This window comes from Eublepharis macularius, chromosome 1 (genome assembly GCF_028583425.1).
Source record: "Eublepharis macularius isolate TG4126 chromosome 1, MPM_Emac_v1.0, whole genome shotgun sequence".
In the NCBI taxonomy this organism is placed as follows: Eukaryota; Metazoa; Chordata; class Lepidosauria; order Squamata; family Eublepharidae; genus Eublepharis; species Eublepharis macularius.
The window spans coordinates 98,375,008-98,394,775 of record NC_072790.1 but is presented as its reverse complement, the minus strand read 5'-3'; the positions used below and the strand labels follow the sequence as shown (position 1 = coordinate 98,394,775).

Genomic DNA, 19,768 nt, shown 5'->3' with positions numbered 1-19,768 from the left:
TTAAACTGTTATGGTCAAAGTATACATTCTACTAACATTTGTGATTGAGTAAAGAGATCAGATCATTCCAATTTCATACAGTAAATGAGTTCTGAACAAATGCAAAATCCACATGTTCAGTTAAATTAATCTTTTAAAATAGAATTCTTCTATCCTAAGCAGAGTCCATAAAAGGATCTGTGTCTGGGACCTGAAGTAGCCATGCAACATGCATATGGATAGAACTGCAGAGTTATCATCCTTGAACAATGAATGAGGGGGCATTACGGGCACAGAACGCAGCACAACTACATTAGATACACTGCTGGTTAGTGCACTGCTCAGAAATGGCATTCGCTCTGCATGGCATAGGCCATGTCTGCTCTTGCTCGCAGATCACTAACAGCAGTGTGGCATCTCTGCTTCCCACCTAAACAGTCACATGCTTTGATGGAGGAGCAACCCTTTCCCTCAGTTCTCCTGAAATGCTGAGAGCTCATGCTAAATATTGCACACTAGAGAGTTCACAGTGGGACAGGGGGGAGGAAATGTGTGTCTGCACAGACCAACTCGATGAATAAAGGTTACAGGTAAGTGCAACCCTGTTTTCACCTTCATTCTTCTGCGCAGTCCTACACTGGGAAATTACCAACCTACACATAAAAGGAGGTGGAATGAATTGCTCCAGAAAAAATATATAGAACTTTATTAACAATAGCTAATATAAAGTGCAATCAAAAACTGTGTCAAAACTTTAAAAATTGTGCTTAAGAACATTAATAGTGTAAAACTGCTGTATAGAATAATCGTGAAAATGTATTCTGTTTAAACAGGGAATGCAGGAGTGCCTTTCTGACCATGGCCTCCCATCTAGAATCAGTTCTACAGCATAATGTTTGACAAAAGGGTTTGTAGAGGATCAACTGGCTGCCTTGCAAATGTCCAGAAGAGGAACTCCTTGGAGAAAGGCTGGAGAGGAAGCTTGAAGCCTTGTTGAATGTGCTTTTGGGTATAAATGACAAGAGGCAGCAGCTTGCTGATATTCCAATGGAATAGCTGACACAATCTATCTGGCTACACTTTGAGCATGGCTAATTTACCCTTATTTGGACCCTCAAGGCATAGGCAGATCGGTACAAAATGAGCATGTGCTACGCAAAAATAATGCTCTTTTTACATTTAGTGTGTGCAATGTTCTGCTTTTGACTGTGGTTTTTGGGGGGAAACTGGTAACACAATATCTTGTGTCAGGTGAAACTGAGAAGCTACTTTAGGTAGAAATTCCAGGATGGGTCTAAGGATGACCTTTTCCTCATGGAATTTGATGTAGGGAGCATCATCTCTAAGGGCAGCTAATTCACTGATCCTTCTAGTTGTTAGGAGAGTGCAAAAAAAGCAGCAAAATTATGCGGTGCTGATTAAAGAGGCTAAACGTTTATTTAGGAAATACATACTTGATAGTAAAGAAGAGAGACAGAGATAGGTCCTCACTATCTGACTACATCTTGGAGAAGAGAGAGATCAGAAGAGAGAAGAAGCAGGATATTGCCCTGTTTAGCCCAATAGGAGACAAGACAAGGAAATGACCCCCAGGAAACAAGAGAGATGCTGCTCTCACTGTCCTAACTAAGTGATCCTTGCTGCCCTCTGTGTAGAAGGCTCTTCTTCCCTTCTTGCTGCTGCAGTACACCAGACATTGCAATTTCCAACACCTTTTCTCCATGTCTAGTGTACAAAGTCCACAAAGTTCAGCCTTTCACGTAGACTTTGAAACTTCTCTTTGGCAAGTGGCTTGGTGAGAACGTCTGCAACCATTTCTTCTGTAGGACAGTACTGTAGCTCAGCAAGCCCTTCTTCTTGCATGTTTCTCATGATGTGACTCTTTATGTCGATATGCTTGGTTCTTGATCCAATTATTTCTGTCTTTGCAAGTTTTATGTATGATTGATTATCTTCAAATAGCTGTATGGGTTTGGGTTCATCTATCCCAAAGTCTTGTAACAGTTGTAGAGTCTTCTTGAGTTCTTGCCATGCTTCCGCTGCTGATATGTATTCAGCTTCTGAAATTGATGCCGCTACAAGGTCTTGTTTTCTGCTTGTCCAACTGATTGCTCCTCCACCGTAGAAGAACACTCGTCCACTGGTAGACTTTCTGTCTGTAGTATCTTCTGCCCAGTCAGCATCCATGAATCCCACTAGTCTGGGATTGTCGCTTGCTGGCAACTTGCGCTTCAGTTGTGCAGTGCATCCTAGGTATCTTGCCAGTCCTTTGACTGCATTCCAGTCATTCACACTTGGTGATGCATTTTTCCGGCGTAGAATTCCAACTGCTGCTGCTATGTCAGGTCTGGTCACTGTACTTATGTACAACAGTTTTCCAATTGCTTCTCTGTACATTTTGACGTTTCTCAGAGGTTCACTGTTTCCATCTAGTTTCAGGAAATCTGTTTCCATTGGAGTGTATGTTGGTCTTCCATCTTTCATATTCGTGTAGTCTAGGAAATCCATGAGCTTTTGCTTTTGATTGAGAAGATAGCTTCCATCTTCCTGTCGCTCTATCTCAATGCCAAGGTAAAAGCTCACATTTCCAAGATGTTTCACCTCAACTTCTTGGTTCAGATTCTGAACCAAGATGCTGAATAATTCAGATACTGAATTATTTCATCATGATCTTGTTGATTTTCATAACAAAGAAGATCATCAACATAAATCAGAATAAAAGTCCATTTGTTGTCTTTGTTTCTTGAGTGCAGGCAGCATTCTGCCCCGCCTTGCTTGAATCCTTCCTTGACGAGCATTTGGTTCAGTTTATGGTTCCAGGCCCTTGCAGCCTGTTTCAGTCCATAAATGCTCTTCTGCAGTTTGCATACAAGTCCTCTGTCTTTGGACTGTTCAAATCCAGGAGGCTGTGTCATGTACACATTTTCTTTCAGCTCTCCATGTAGAAAAGCAGTCTTCACATCCAAATGCTCCACGTGCATCTTCCTTGCGGCTGCTATGTTCAGGAGTGTTCTTACTGAAGTGTGTTTCACTACTGGTGCAAAGGTTTCATCATAGTCTTCTCCATACTTCTGGAAGTATCCCTTTGCTTTGTACTTCTGTATGTCTCCATCTGCATCAAGTTTAATTTTGAGGATCCATTTGCATCCCACCGTCCTTTTTCCAGGTGGTAGTTCTGTGAGAATCCATGTCTTGTTCTGGATCAGGGAGTCAATTTCTTCTTTTTCATTTCTTCCATTTCTTTTTCATTTTTTCCATTCTTTTTCATTTTTTCCATTTCTCTGCTTCTCTTGCTGGCATTCCTTTTATGTCTTCCCAGCTAGAAGGTTCTGGTACAGCTTCTGTTTTTGCCAGGTAGGAAAATTTCCATGGTGGAACTCCTTTGTTTGTTCTGGCTGAACGTCTGACACTTGGTTCTGCTTCCCCTTCTCTTTCTGTGGGTTCTGCAGGTGTCTCTTGTGTCTCAGTCAGGTCACACAGTAGCACCATTTCTGGCTGCTGTGCTTCATTAGCTTCTCTTGGTGTAGATTCCTCTCTTTCATCAAAGTGCACCATGTTGTGAATCTTCACCATGTCTGTCTCTGGGTTGAGGATTCAGTATCCTTTACATCCCAGTGCATATCCAACAAATATGCCTTCTTCTGTTCTGAGATCCATCTTGGACCTTTTCTCTTTTGGGATATAAGTGTAGGCTTTGGATCCAAACGCTCTTAGATGCCTTACATTGGGCTTGTGGTTGTACCACAGTTCAAATGGTGTGCTGCTTGCATCCTTTGTAGGCAGTATGTTCCGCAGATAGGTAGCAGTATTGACAGCTTCTCCCCAGTATTTTTCAGGTACCTCTGCTTCTTGGAGCATACATCTGCACATTTCTGCGAGACAGTGATTCTTTCTCTCTGCTATCCCATTGAGCTCGGGTGTGTAGGGCACAGTCAGATGATGCTCTATTCCTTCAGCTGCTAGGAAGCTTGTCATCTCCTTCCCCATGTATTCACCTCCATTGTCTGCACGGATAGCCATTGATTTTCTCTGGAATCTGTTCTGCACCATTGCTAGGTACAGCAATTTCTCCAGCACTTGGCTCTTCTCTCTGAGCAGATAAGTCACAGTAAATCTTGAAAAATCATCAGTAAAGGTCAGAATGTACTTGCTTCCACTGGGTGTTGCTGTTCCCATTGGTCTACAGACATCACTGTGAATCAGTTCTAGTGGTCTTGTGGTTTTCTTCTCACTCTGCTTGGTAAAAGGAGGTCTGGTGCCTTTGGCTTGAATACAGCAAACACATCTGTCTGTATCAGGACATTTTCTCATTGGCAAATGATTAGTCAGATTTTGCCTTTCAAGTTGGTATATATAATCCATATTTGCATGCCCAAGGCGTCTATGTAAAAGTCGAGAGCAGTTCTTATGAATGCATCCTTGAACCAGGTTCACCTCCTTTTCAGAGCAATCAAGCATATACAGTCCACCTTTTAATGTATCTTGTGCAATCAACTCACTTTCATCACTAATAAAGCATTACTCTCCTCTGAACACAGTATCTATCCCCTTGTGAGCAATTGCTGGGATAGACAACAGATTGGTTTCCAAATTAGGGACATAAAGGCAGTTAACAATCTGAAGTTCTCTAACTTAGCCACTGGGTAGCACACAGTACACAGTCACATTGCCTTTTCCTTCAGCCACCATTATCTGACTGTTGGCTATAAAGAGCTTTTCATGATGTGAATTCAATTCATCAAATAATTCTTTATCTTTGCATAAATGAGACATCGCTCTTGAATCTAAACACCATTGGAATGCGCTTTCATCTCTTAAGGCAACAGTTAAACACCTCTTGTTTGATCTTCTGTCATTAGATCGGCTATTAGCATTGAGCTGTTGGCTCTGTCTGCATTCCTGAATTCCTTTGTCTCTCTTCCTTGTGACTGTGAGTAGTTAGTCCTTTGTGATTCAAACAGCCTGCAATTTCTCTTAGCGTGTCCTCTTTTCCCACAGAAGCTACAGGAGAAATCATTTCTTGAGCTAACTTTCAGGACATGTTCATTAGATTGATCCTTATTAAATTGTTTATGAATTCGTTCCTCTTCCAATTTTGCAAGTACATAAGTAAGGCTTAGATTTTCCTGCATTTCTATAGCATGTACATCATTTGCATAGGATTCAGGAAGGCTAGTTAGCAACAATACTGCTAGGTCTTCATCTTGTAATTCCTTTCCAAGAGCTCTCATTTACTGAGATAATTCTATCAAATTATGAATATGCTCTCTTAAATCCTGACCAGACCGCATCTGAATTCTATATAATTGCTTCATAAGCAGCACTTTTGTTTTGAGCAATCCTTTCACATGCATTTTAGCAAGCTCTTGCCACATCTCTCTAGCTGTTTGCATATTAATGACTCTTAACAGCTGTCTATCACTTAAAGCATTAATAATAATACTTCTCGCCTTGTTGCTTGACTTGGTACAGGATGATTCTTTCTGAGCGTCCCCTGTCGGTTTAGGATTTTCCACCACATCTCGTATTTCCAGCTCCACAAGCCAAGCTTTGATCAGGACAAAAGTTGATAATTTTCATCAGTGAGTCTTTTGACTTAGAACCCCTGCTGTGCTTCCCCAGGGGTCAGCCATCTTTCCTTTGTTCTCTGCCATGCTACACTTTTGCCTGTGGCTATCTGAGCTCCAGCAGAGTCAATTACCTCTCTAATTACAGCAAGCATGTGCTCTGGGTCTGAAACCCTGTTAGCAGAGTGCAAATAAAGCAGAGAAGTTATGCTGTGCTGATTAAATAGGCGAAAAGTTTATTTAGGAAATACATACTTGATAGTAAAGAAGAGAGATAAAGATAGGTCCTCACAATCTGACTACATCTTGGAGAAGAGAGAGAGCAGAAGAGAGCAGAAGCAGGATATTGCTTTGTTTAGCCCAACAGAAGACAAAACAAGGAAATAACCCCAGGAAACAAGAGAGATTCTGCTCTCACTGTCTTAACTAAGTGATCCTTGCTGCCCCCTGTGTAGAAGCAAAACAACAAACCGGGACTCCGCAGTGTTAAGAGCCAAAATGTAATCTAATTTTCTGTATTATAAAGTGCAAGGTGCTATAAATATAGACATAAATACAGAACACGTTATACAAAATCGTCTAGAAGTGCAACAATACAGAGTCCAAACATTTACAAATGTATCACAATACTTTTGCTGTCCGGAATAATCAAAAAAATTTTAAAGTGCCAGTTGCCAATATTTTCCATAGAGCCGGTAGGTAGGGAGTTGTGCACAGTGCTATTTATTCACAGTCCATAAAGTTGGATGTAGTTAGACGAACGCCGACGGGGGTTTGCAGGCAAATATCATTAACCCGTTTCGTGAGTAACACGACTCACTTCCTCCTGGGCGTGAAGCAATTCGGACTGATCATAAGTATGTTACAAGCACAAAGGCATACTCTCCTACCACTCCACAGAGTCGTAATTCACGGACATGGGTTAATGATATTTGCCTGTAAACCCCCGTCGGCGTTCGTCTAACTACATCCAACTTTATGGACTGTGAATAAATAGCACTGTGCACAACTCCCTACCTACCGGCTCTATGGAAAATATTGGCAACTGGCACTTTAAAAATTTTTTGATTATTCCGGACAGCAAAAGTATTGTGATACATTTGTAAATGTTTGGACTCTGTATTGTTGCACTTCTAGACGATTTTGTATAACGTGTTCTGTATTTATGTCTATATTTATAGCACCTTGCACTTTATAATACAGAAAATTAGATTACATTTTGGCTCTTAACTGCGGAGTCCCAGTTTGTTGTTTTGCTATAACTTGGTACCGGGGCTGCCCTTTGTTGCCCCCTGTGTAGAAGGCTCTTCTTTCCTTCTTGCTGCTGTAGTACACCAGACATTGCAATTTCCAACGGTAGTTAAAGTGATAGCAATGAGGAAGCTCATTTTGAGCGAAAGGACATCTAGGGAACAGGTAGGCATAGGTTCAAAAGGTGCTAACATGAGGCAGGACAGCATCAGCAATAGAGACCATTGTGGAGTTATAGGAGCAACAAGGAGATACAATAGCATACGTCCCTTTGATGAAGCGACAGGAAGAGCAATGAGAGAACACTGATGAACTTCCATCTGCTTGTGTAAGGCAGAGATAGCTACCAAGTGTACTTTAATGGAATATGTCGCCTGGCTATCTGCTTGGATTTCAAAGATATTAAAAAACAAGTGGCAGAGAGCCAGTGAGTGACTTGAAACCCTTGTGAGTTAGCCATTTTGTAAAGCATGTCCACTTTGATACATAAGATCTCTGAGCAGAGGGCCTTCTTGCATTTATCAATACATTCTACATTTGTATAGAAAAAGCTAAGGCTGAAGGTGAATGCACCATACCATGAGGTGTACTATTCGGGGATTGTGGTGAAGTACCACACCCTTGTGAAGTAGATATGGGACCTATGATGTAGTTCTGTTTGGACAGCCTGAGAAGTTTTGGGAATAAAATCTGCCTTACCCAGAATGGTGCTATTAGGATACAGTTTGTGTTGTCCCTCTCAATCTGGCAGATCACTTTAGATAAGAATGCAATGTGTGAGAATGCATAAAATAAGGAACAAGTCCAGGTATGTTGGAAGGCATCCCCTATGGAGTGTGGATTGCTCCCTGCCTTGGAGCAAAAAATCCTCACTTTTGTATTGTCTGCTGTTGTGAATAGATCCATATCTGGGAAGCCCCATTCCTGAAAAACAGGTTGGTCATACGCATCTTGCAGTGCTCAGTCATAGTAGGAATCTATTACTCTGCACAAAACATTAGCTTCCAAAAACAGCCTGGAAAAAAACCCCGGTTTTTTTCCATCTGGGATTCTTTGAATTGCTCCCTTAGCTAGAAGGAACTGAATCTCAGCTGCTAATTGAGGCAGGGTATTGTTAACTGCAGTGTCAGGTATCTGATAAAAAGGTAATTCTTTGAACTCCAGCCAAATTTCACTATGGCTGTGACCCAAGAGTCAAGTGTTATAGTCTCCCAAAATGGGAGCAAAAAGTGACACTCTCTCCATGTAGCTGACTGGATTAGAGGAGACCTTAAATTCTAGTCAGAATTGTTTGGTAGGGCCATACTGAACCTTGTGTTGTTATGGAAGATGAAATGACTTTGGTATAGATGGGATTTTCCTTTTAGGTTGCCCTGGAGGGGGTGCACTGTAAGGGCGTTGATGTGTATGATTCTGAAGCTGATAATATCTTTGTGGCCTGGAGTATTCGTAGTGCTGCTAGAAAACAGCATGACTTGTAGGTCTGGTAATCAGCAGAGGTGGCTTTTGCAGTTTGTCAATTCTTCTTTTTCTGAGACAGCATGTTGTTAGTTTTCTCAGAGAACAGTGAGATACCTTCAAAGAGGAGTTTTTTCATTTTTATATCGGTTCCAGGAGGAAGTGCTGTGGAGAACAGCCTGGAGTGATGTCTAATAAGAAGGGTGCCTCTCACAGACACGTCAACAGCATGACTCCTTGTATTCATTTGTTGTTTTGACAAACATACAGCCTCATACTGCAAGAGGTTGACGAATGCCTTTTTATCTTCTGGCAAGGAATCAGTGTAGGCAGAATTTCTCCCATAGGTATAGTTGGCATATACACATAAAGGTCTGCTAATAGCTTATTCTGAGTTTGAGGGCCAAGACGGAATACTGTCTTTTGCCCAGAGAATCAGTCTTCCTCCCCTCTTTGTCAGCAGATGCTAAATGAGTCCTGGGTTGGAATCTGGACTGGACTTCTTCAGTCACCAGTGAAGAAGGAGGGGTGTGTGTTGCTAGAGCGGGCCATGTTTCTTAATTTATCTTGTAAAGAGATTTAGTCTTTCTGGGTGTGGCGGGCGAAGCTGCAGGTTGCTCTCATACGTCCTTGACCATGTCTCCCAATCCTTTAAGTATAGGGAATGCAACTACTGGTGGAATGTCAGTATCTTGATGGCACCCCACTGTATCATCAGGGGATGGATCTGAGGCTGTCTTGGAGCTGACCTCACACTGTACCAAAGGTTAGTCTTCTTTGGAGTTCATTATGGAGTGATATTCAAATTGAGAGTGATGAGGCTGAGATATTCTGGTTCGGTTGGTAAAGGTGGCAGGTATTGGATCAGACATGTTTCTCAGGACTCTATGGCCATTGGCAATGGCAGGGTGCTGGCACTGTGTAATATGCACAGTGGTGTGAACTTCTTGCCATGGATCCAAGTGGCATCACGTGGCATCTGACTCTATATAGGTATGATGATAGCATTTCAGATCCAACATTACCACAGATGGTGACCTTGTCAGGTCTAATGAATGTTGTTGTGTAGTTCTTGGTTCCAAGATGAAGGAAATCCTTGGTTCTAGACAAGGGCTCTCATTAGGTGATAATTGCAACCTCGGAGGTGTCAGATGGTAACAACCATATTCAGATTCAGTACTCAGTTCAGTTCTCAGTATCTGACAACTCAGAGGCAGGGTTGGATCCAACTCTGTCAAAGGGAAAATGATTGGAAGAGTGTAGGTGAGGTGAAGGGGTTCTTGGAGTGACTAAGAAGTTATCCTCACCTTTGGGCTCCCGTCATTGGGGACCAGCTGCAAGAGCGGGTAGCCTTCGGGTGTTCAGATGCCTGATGCTTTGACTTTTTCCTCTTTCTTTGACAGTGGTTCCAAGGTGGTTCTCAGATCCAACAGAGGTCTCAGGGATCTTGGATCTGACCTCAATGTCAACCTCAAGGAGGTACTGATCCAGCCCTGGATAAATGCTCCATCGTGACTGATGGTTTTAGAGCTGGGGAATCAGCGCTTCCAAGCACTTTCTCCCACAGTTCTGCCTTGAGTTTAAGGACCCTCTCATTTCTCGGTCTTGAGGTGAATTGCTGGCAATATTTGCAGCCCTAGACATTGTGGCCTTCACACAGGCAGAGGAGACACAGCTCATGTTTGTCTGTGTGGGTCATCTTTGTTCTGCTCTTGGAGCATTTCTTGAATAATGCTTTGTGAAACATTCTTCAGTGAGGAGCTCATGATCAGAAGAAGAGTGACCAGAGCTAGACAAAGAAGTAAAACTCACTGAAGGAAAGAGAAAGATGTGACAAATGATCTGATGAGAAGGGAAATGAACAGAGCTATCAAAGAGCGTTCTTCTCCTCATGGTGGCTGAAAGAGAACTGAGGGAAGAATTGCTTCTCCCTCAGAGCATATGACTGTTTAGGCAGGAAAATGGGCTCCTACATGCTCAGGGAGAAGCACCCCTAATGGAGCTTTAAAGACATGACAAACTTTTCCAAGTGGTGGGACTGTGCATGCTCAGTCCCAATGTGTGTCTGCACAGAAGAACAAAAGTGAAGTACTGTTCTATGTCTAGTTTCAGTTAGGTAGGCGGTTTGCAGTAGAACAGTCGGATTTGAGTCTAGTGGTACTTCAGAGATAAACAAGATTTTTAGTATATAAGCATTTGAGAATCAAAGCTCCCTTCTTCAGATACTCCCTGTATCTGAAGAAGAGAACTTTGACTCTCAAAAGCTTATACATTAAAAATCTTGTCGATCTCCAAGGTGCCACTGGACTCAAATCCTGCTGTTCTATGCCTTTGGATCTTAACACATTAAGCTTATTCTTGATCTGCATACAAAGAAATGTACTGAAATGTCCACAAAGTCCTGGCTTACCTATCCACACTGCTGTCATCTTCAAGAAGAGAAGTAATAAATATTGGTGGGAGCTGATCTGCTTTCTCTTTGTAGGTTGCAAATTCAAAGAACACAGGCCTTAAGTACAAATGGAATTCATCAAAACCCATTCCTCTTGCAAATTCTTTGTATATTCTACAAGAAAATAAACACACACACACACACTACAAAACCCATTATAATGTTTTTCATACAAAACCAGGATTCACTTTGCAATTTTTTTAACTTATTGACAGTGTCATGAAAAGCACAGCTAGTATTGCTTCTTCTGACACTTTCTACCTTGTTAAAATGTATTTAATGTTTATACTATTACTTGAAGATCTCCCAAAATTACAACTGATCTCCACATCACACAGATCAGTTCCCTGGAGGAAATGAGAGCTTTGAAGGGAAGATTCTGACATTATATCCTGTTAAGATCCAGCTCCTCCCAAACCCTGCCCTCCCCAGATTCAACCCCCCAAATCTCCAGAAATTTCCCAACCTGGAATTGTAGGGCAGGGACTGGCAGGTAGCAGAATATTGCCTAAACATCATCATCATCAATAATAATAACAATAAAAAGTGTGCTTCTGGACAGATGAGTGTCTATTCAGCAGTGAACAAAATCAGTGTTGTTATTAGACTGTAGAACTGCATATTTCGTTCATTCATTGTCCACTTTTCTCACTGAGACCAAAGGCGAATTACCCAGTACAAGTCAATACGATCACCAGCTAGTACTTTAATGAACAAATACAATACGGTATGGGTTGCACAAATGCAAAAACCAATAATCCAAACACAAAGATGAAACACTGTTGAAGCAAAAAACATGTTATCTTTAATTATGTGTAAATGACATGGAAATGGCCCAGTAAGGGCTATCTAGATAGGACATTGTTTTATAAACTACAGCACCTTTTACAAAAACTTGAGTAAATGTCACCCGTCAGAAAGGAAGCACCGTTTTTTCATCAAGACCTAACAAAGGATTAAAATAATCACATTCTGAGTATATGCAGCAGCAGCTGCTGGCCTCTGTTGCCTGCTCTGATGAATGTCAACCATTCTGAACATCAGCTTGAAAAACGTTGTTAATGTTATTATTTACAGGAGCTTGAGGGTAGTACCCAACTTGCAATCAAAACAAGTATTACTAGTAGTGAACATTTATATTACAATCACTAGAGCAGAAGGAGGAGTTTAAAATTCATACTGGGCCTAAATGGAATAGGGGGCATTCTAGTTGAGGAGATAAATAAATGTCAACAAGAATCCTAGTAGTATAATTGGTCAATACCAGAATGTACATTTTTATTAAAAAGACCCCATTCTCTTTAGTATTTGTTTACTGACTGCCCTAACTGTTGGATCTTTTTGCCTTGCAGTGTGTAATCCGCCTTGGGTCTCAGTGAGAAAGGTGGATTAAAGTAAGTAAGTAAGTATTAACAAAAGATGAAGGGAGAAGTTGAAAAATCCTTATCAATATTGCTTCTGAGAAATTTCAGCAGAACTTCCATAACTGACATCCTTAGGGGTCACCACTAACCTGCCTAACTGTGCAGTCTCTACTGCTGCTTCTATCAATCGATGACGAAGAGTTAGAAGTTCCAGCAGCCTTGAGAAAATAGTAACAACATGCACATGTTTGCCTTTGTCCCGTTTCAGTTCTTCCTCTGTTACGGATTTCAGCGCTGACATAGCAATCTCTCTTACAAGAGAGGGATCTTCAACCAGAACATCCACGAATACCTACCAGGAAAGCATAGCAGTTAAACAATCAAGAAAAATAAATATTAAAAACATTTTTGTTATTGTAACTTTTTAACAATCCTGTCTACATTGTTGAAAAATGTGAACTATTTTGGTGAAAGTAAAGATAAATCAGATATCTTGATGCCATTACAGTTTTAGGCTAATGCTGGGCAAGGTTTTAATAAGCTCATAGTATTATCTCTCATAGTATAGAAAGTCTGGCTTATTTTAACAAAAATGCTCTCCTTAAAAACAAGACATACAAATTTATTCTGAAGACCTTGTTAGATGCTGTAACAACCAAAGAAACAGAAGGATTAATACACTATTTCATTGAAAGATCAGTCCTTTATTAGAAGTAATATGATTGTGTACAGCCAGCAATAGGAGAATCAGAAGCAAGGAACAGCCATGAATTCGCTCAGTCCACTAACTGAGAAAGCCTTTCCCTGTCAGAAGAAAAGGAACTTCCTAATCAGAAGATAGTCATTGGATCTAACTCCCTGTTTGTTCATTTGCTACTAGCCATTTCAAGTAGGATCTCTCCTAGATCATGTCCAACTTCAATTTATCTTATATATTAATAACCAAGTTACCCTGATCTGTGGATACTTAAATTCAGAGACTGGAACCATGAACAGACAAGACAGATCTTCCTACATACCTGAAAAATGCCCCCAGTTTGCAGAAAAATATGAAAACTAAAAAAACAAGGGGGGACCTGCAAAAACGTACAGAGAACATCTCATTTCCCCCTCTCCTGCGATATCATCTTTCCCTTCCCTGCCCCCAAAGCCCCTTTCCCTACTTCCTTCTCTCTTTCCCACCCACCTCTGTCTTCCCCCCCTGTCTTCAACTCATCTTTCCCCCTCCTCCCCCAGAACCTCTCCCCATGGCCCCACTGCATAGTGCTGGCTGCATGGTGGGGAACCAGTGCAGGGCACAGCTGCATGCTGGGGAACCTGCAACAGCTTGCAGGGGTTACTTCTTTTTGCCTTTGAGAGAGGACTCATTGGGGCCAGGCCCAGAAGCAACCCCTGGATGATTTGCATGACTCACCCAGGCCTGCCTGATTGCTACTGTTCAACAGCAACCCCCCCCCCCCAAAAACAGTGTAGTGGCTAGAGTTCAGAGTAGGATGTGGGACCACTCTGCTATAAAAGCCCACTGGGTGACTTTGATTCAGCCACAAACTCTCAGCCTAACTTACCTCTCAGGGCTGTGGTGAGGATGATATGAAGGCAAGGAGATTGATGTAAACTGCTTTAGGTCCCCATTGGGGAGAACGGTAGTATATAAATGAAGTTAAGAAATATAGATGTGGGGGCAGATAAAAGGTAAGTTGTTTAGTGGGTTTGAAGGAAAGAAGGATGTAGGGAAAATTGATCAAATGGAGGCTGCCAGGGGAAGCAAAAGAGGAAATATTGTGGGGAAGGGGGTATAGTAGGGCTGCCAGTCTGCCAGTCGGGGATCCCTCACTCCCAGCCTCTGCCTCCTGCTACCACTCACCTGGCCAATGAGGGTAAAAGGCCTGGGAGATAAAAAATCTCCCGGGCAGGTGTCACTTCCTCATCATTGTGCCTGGTGGAGGGCATGTTCCTGCGCTTCACAGGGGCCCAAATTGACCCCTGTGAAGTGCAGGAGTATGCCCATTGCTAGGCATAATAACATCTCTTCCAGAAGTGACATCATTGTGCCTGCCTGTAGTGCATGCAACATGAGAAGATTGCCCATGGTAAATTCCAGGTTCTCCCCCCTCTCACCAGGAGGGTAAGGGGACCTGGCAACTGAAGGGTACAGGGAAAAGCAAAGGACCACCTATAAGTCTTTGCAGGTTCCACACCATGCAGCTGGGTCCAGCTCAGCCAGCATGAGGCAACTGGAGCATGGGGAGAGGCTCCAGGGGAGGAAGAGGAATGAAGATGACGGGAGTGGGTACAAAGGTGGATGGGAAGGACAGCAGGAAGCAGGTCCCCATTTGTTTATTTCTAATATTTATATTTCAACTTGTCTCTTCAGACTCAAGGCAGATCAATGTAGCACTACTATGAATTCTTTATTGAAATAGCTGGAATGGCTGTACAAGGTAGAGCCTTGCTGTATTTTGGGCTGCAAATTATCAGATTGCTTAAATATAATATGAGATTGCTCAAGATTTAAGAGATATGGGGCAAACTTACATCTTTTTGAATCTGAAAGCCATAAAAAGACTCTGGACTTTCCATTGTCATCCATGCATCCAGGGCAAGTTGCAGTACACATTTCTCCAAATTAATTACATCACTGGCAATTTTTGGCCTACAGATTTGCTGGAATTCCTGGAGGACATGATCCAAAGCTTTTGGGATTAAAGATACCAGGCCAAGGGAGGGGTGGAACTCCAGCAAATAAATGTTCTTCAAAGCTGAACTTAAAAAAAAGAGGAAGAAGAAGAATTATGGCAGTGCAGAAGAAAGGGTACTTCTTTTAAATATAATGGAAGAAAAATCTTTTCAGATGGCATATAATCTCCCTAGTCAAGATCAGGATAAAGGAACTGAACAAAGGAACTGAAAAGGAGAAAAATAAAGCAACTGAAAAGGAGAAAAATAAAGCATTATATTTATAAGATGTCCTTTATCTTAAGAGGAGTGATATGATCACGATAATTTTAACTGGATCATCTTGCAATCTGGTATATCTGTTATAAAATTTAAATCCGCATCCCCTTTCATGCAAATATGTTAATTGGGTAAGGGAGAGTTATAAAGCAAGATGCATATGCCTATACTTTAATTCATAAATAATTATATGTAAGTACACACTTGCAAACAAGTAACACCATTCCAGCTACTGGTGTTGAATTGTTCTTAAAAATTCAAACATGAGAAATGGCAGTGCTGAAGTTGATGGATGCACTCATTAGTTGATCATTTTGAGCAATTTATATTATCTAGAGTTGCTTTAATTAAAGAGTGATTAGAAAAACTTATTTGGGAGTTTGCAAGATTTTAATGCAGACTGCATTATAACACACATAGCACATCAGACAGACAGACATTACTCACGGACTGTTATTCACAGCAATTAATTGTTTTGCAATTATATATGGAGGAAAACCATATTCACTGATGCCACCTTTGGGACCATCACGCCAAATCTTATGGTTATATTTACGCTGGTTATCTATCTGAAAGCCAAATCAAATAAAAATATCTTGTAAGATGAAATGAAGGGATTTATGGAAGAAATTTAAAAATATAATATTACATTGTAGTTCAGAGATGTTACAAGAATACTGCAGGCAGGTATGTTAGCACAAGTGTTTAAAATCGAGTTATAGTACCTAACTAGAACAAACACTTTTCTGTATTCTTTCCCTCTAAACATTTGGAGAAACATTAAGAATTATTAGAAATGGGAAACTTGCAAAGACCTGTGGGGAGCAGCTCTTCTAACCCTCTCCCACTGATTCCTCTTTCCCTTTTCTAAAGCCTCCATAGTTTTCCTGCTTCCTTATCTCCTTCTCCCCCAACCTAATTTTTATCTGCCATCCCCATCTTCCGCTATAATTGTTATTTATTTACTCACTGATATCCCACCTTGCTCAAACATGGAGACCCAAAGCAGATTACATCATTCTCCTCTCTTCCAATTTATCCTCACAACAATCCTTCAAGGTAGGTTAGTCTGAGAATGTGACTGGCCCGAGTTCACCCAGCAGAGTAGGGTGAGCCAAGGCAGAGTAGGGATCCAATCCCATGTCTCCCAGATCCTAGTCTAAAACTATAATCACCACACCATACTGGCTTTCATGGGGTGGCTGCTGTTGAACAGTAGCAAACAACCAGCCCTGGGTGAGTCATGCAAGTTGGCTGGTAGCAAGTCACCTGGTAGTTGCTGGTGTGCTGGGCCTCACTGAATCCTCCCTCAAAGGTCAAAACAGACCCGGAAAAGGCCCTGACCCTCCCCCTGCCTTTTACTGACAGAAACTAAGGCTTGAAGACTGGTAATACTGTTGTGGTTGCTTACCAACCTCCACAATGGCCATCAAGAGAGTATTTCTTAAAGCTAGATGAGCTTCTTCTATAATTTGGGGTTTTATTTCCACACACAAGGGTTTTTTTAGATTTCAGATTTTTCGGCAAACCTAGGGCTCTTTTCATGTTCATAGAAAGATCTATCTCTTTTCTACATGGCTCTAATCTCTGGAGTTAAGTATTTACAGATTTGGTCATGTTGAGAATTAAATATATTGATACCTGTTTAATGCTTACATTGCTAATAGAAAGAAAGCTTTAAAAACTGTAGCATGAACTCTGGGAATCACTTATGCAAAGGAAAATTTTAATATCAGAATCATTTCTGGACCTCAGAACAAATTGTAAAGCTTACCTCCAGTCTTGGATTAAATATGAATACTGTAAAAAATTATATTCACCTGTTTGTTCAATACATCCTTCACCAGCTGTAGGTGAAGCCTTAAGCAAGTGCACTCATCTTTATAGATGTTCGCAAAATATCCAAGGCGGAAATCAAACCGAGGGCGTTTGTATATGATGTCAGTTATTACTTGGGCCAAAGCAAACCTTTCTTCTGAATCGAGTGCATTATGATACGCTTCAAAGTAGCTATCCAGAAGCTGAAGAGATACGCAAAACAAAGCTGAAGAGATACGCAAAACAAAAATGCATTTTTAAAGTATCTTTTTACTCTGTACTTTTTAAATAAACGCAACCGTCTTTGCATTTCACAGGCAGAATTAAACACATAGTTGTGTGTATGTTTCTACCTAGCCCCAGAAAACAACTTGAAAAAAAAAACACTTTAAAAAGTCACAAAAGATGTGATCTTGTGTGGAATATTTTGCAGGGAGCGGGGAGAGAAAGTTTTGATTAAACCTTTCCCTTCCACCATTTTTCTGAACATCTGACATTGGCTCACCACAAGAAATAGCCATTGCACCTTTTTCATGTGCATTAACACACACACACACATTAATGCATCAAGTGGACTGTATTGTGGATTCTTGGAGTCCTCATTTTAAAATCAAACTATGGTTGTGTATGTGTTACCTGCCATTTATTTTCTAAGAAAGCTTTTTCATAGGTCCAAAGGTCAAGCAATATTGCAGAACGATCCACAGATGCATATGCCCACTCTGAACAGGCACTGTTAGTAGATTCACTGCATGCTGTGTGGTCTTGGAAAGAAAAAGAACAATATCACAATAACCTCCATGGAAACAATCACATCAATTTGTAGATCATGTCTATTTAAATTATGAACAAACTTGTTTTTTTCTCGACATTTGTATTTCTTGGCAAAAGACTTCCTTGTTTCATACAACTAATCATAAATCAGCATTCTACATATACATCATAATCACAGCTCCCCCAAGTGTGCATACTAATATTGTCAAAAGATGTGCTTCACAAGTTCCATGCTCAGAGCTTAATTTCCAGGCCCAAGTGGCTCTAGCTGATGACTTCCTTCTGAAAGTAGACAAAGACTATGCTTCATTGTTGCTCCTCCTGGATCAATCTGCAGCCTTCGATACTGTAAACCATGCCATCCTGTTGAGGTGTTTGGAGGCAGAAGTAGGTATCAGGGGATGTGCCTTGGTCTGGTTTAAATTATTCCTCATGGAACAGACTCAAAGGATTGCTATTGGAGAGTAGCTATCTCAGTGTAGGAATTGTCTTGTGAGGTTCCACAAGGCGCAATCTTATCCTCCATCTTATCCAACCTCTATATAAAGCCTTTGGGAGACCTCATTCATAGCTATGGAATTGGATGCCATCAATATGCAGATGATACCTAGCTCTATATCCAAATCCCCGGGTAATGCAGGAGAGATACTGAGTCACGGCTTGACAGTTGTTGTCAACTGGCTGAAGTGAACAAATGGAAACTGAACCCAGAAAAGATGGGAAGTGATGCTGGTTGAAAAGCAGAGATCTTGAAGGACATTGTGTTCTAACCTTTGATGGGGTCCAGTTGACCCTCTCTGACTTATTGAAAACCCTGGGGGTTATATTGCATCCAGCGGTGCTTCTAGAGAAGCAAGTAAACGCAGCAGCAAAAAAGGCCTTCTCCCAACTTAGGCCAGCCTGGAAAAGGGTTCCCTACCTCGACATGGATGATCTGGCAATCTGGATTCATGCCACAGTAACAGCGAGACTAGACTACTGTAATTCACTCTAAATAGTCGATTTGGAGACTTCAGCTGGTGTAAAATGCCATAGGTAATTTGATGTCAGGCGCTAGATACAGCAGGCATATCACTCCCATTCTGCAGTCACTCCATTGGTTTCCCATCAGTTACTGGGCTCAATTCAAAGTCATGACACATTCAAATCCCTTCATGGCCTAAGCCCCTCATAGTTGTTCAACTGCCTCTCTTCTTGTGTTCCATCACCTTGAATTGGAACCAGAGCTAATTGGTAATCAATGCAGTTGCTTCAAAATTGGTGTTATATGAGCTGACCATGGGGATTTGGTTAGCAACCTAGCAGCCACAGTCTGCACCACCTGAGGTCTCCGGGTAGCTCTACATAGAGTGAGTTACAGTAGTCTAAACAATAGGGGACCATCACATGGATCAATGTGGCAAGGTCAGACTGAGATAGATATAGGGAAAGTTGTTGGGCCTGGCAGAGATGAAAAAATGCTGTTCTGGCCACCATGGACACCTGTTTGTCCATGGAAATCTTAGAATCAAGCCAAACCCACAAATTCTTTACAGTCTACAGCAGAATGCTGGGCTCTGTTGAGTAATGGAAGTGATAAATACCCCCACAGCCAAAGTCCTTCCCAGCCACAGGACCTCAGTTTTTAAAGGATTTAACTTCAGCCAGTTACCCCTCAGCCCCTCTAATATGGTATCCAGGTACTGGGCCAAGGACAAGATATCTGCTTCTGGTTGCTTATCAAGTAGAAGGTAGAGTTGGGTGTCATCAGCATATTGCTGGAATCCAACCCCAAGCATCCTAACAACATCTACTAGAGGACACAGATATATATATATACAATCAACATCTCCATCCAAACTCTGTCCCCTTTCGAGTGTCTCTATTGATCATGCAGCCATCTTACCCTTGTCTGTTTCAATGTAGTGTGTTGCCACAAGCAAAAGCTCCATCTCTAGCTCTTTCAGATCCTGAAGAGCTACATCATACATTACATAAACACCTCGCTGATCCTGTACGTGAATGTACGCATCTTCTGTGGTGTAGAAGTCATCATGATTTTCTACCTCTGCAAATTCCATAAATTGCAAACTGTGGACCTGAATAGCGATCAATAATAAGAAATGATGAAACAAAATACAAAAAATATTATGCGTGCATTGTAACCCCTT

At 41.4% G+C, this 19,768-nt stretch overlaps 1 protein-coding gene across 1 annotated transcript in view; it reads right to left on the bottom strand.

Annotated features, from left to right (window-relative positions):
- Nucleotides 1-19,768, bottom strand: part of LOC129337015 (coiled-coil domain-containing protein 162-like) — a 114,736-nt gene that overhangs the window by 92,021 nt on the left and 2,947 nt on the right. The window contains exons 2-8 of the mRNA XM_054990502.1: nucleotides 19,504-19,696; nucleotides 17,481-17,608; nucleotides 16,847-17,047; nucleotides 15,474-15,595; nucleotides 14,607-14,835; nucleotides 12,221-12,423; nucleotides 10,666-10,821 (exon numbers count right to left, since the gene is read on the bottom strand). Of these exons, the coding sequence (XP_054846477.1) occupies nucleotides 10,666-10,821; nucleotides 12,221-12,423; nucleotides 14,607-14,835; nucleotides 15,474-15,595; nucleotides 16,847-17,047; nucleotides 17,481-17,608; nucleotides 19,504-19,696 (1,232 nt within the window). The remainder of the gene's footprint in view (nucleotides 1-10,665; nucleotides 10,822-12,220; nucleotides 12,424-14,606; nucleotides 14,836-15,473; nucleotides 15,596-16,846; nucleotides 17,048-17,480; nucleotides 17,609-19,503; nucleotides 19,697-19,768) is intronic.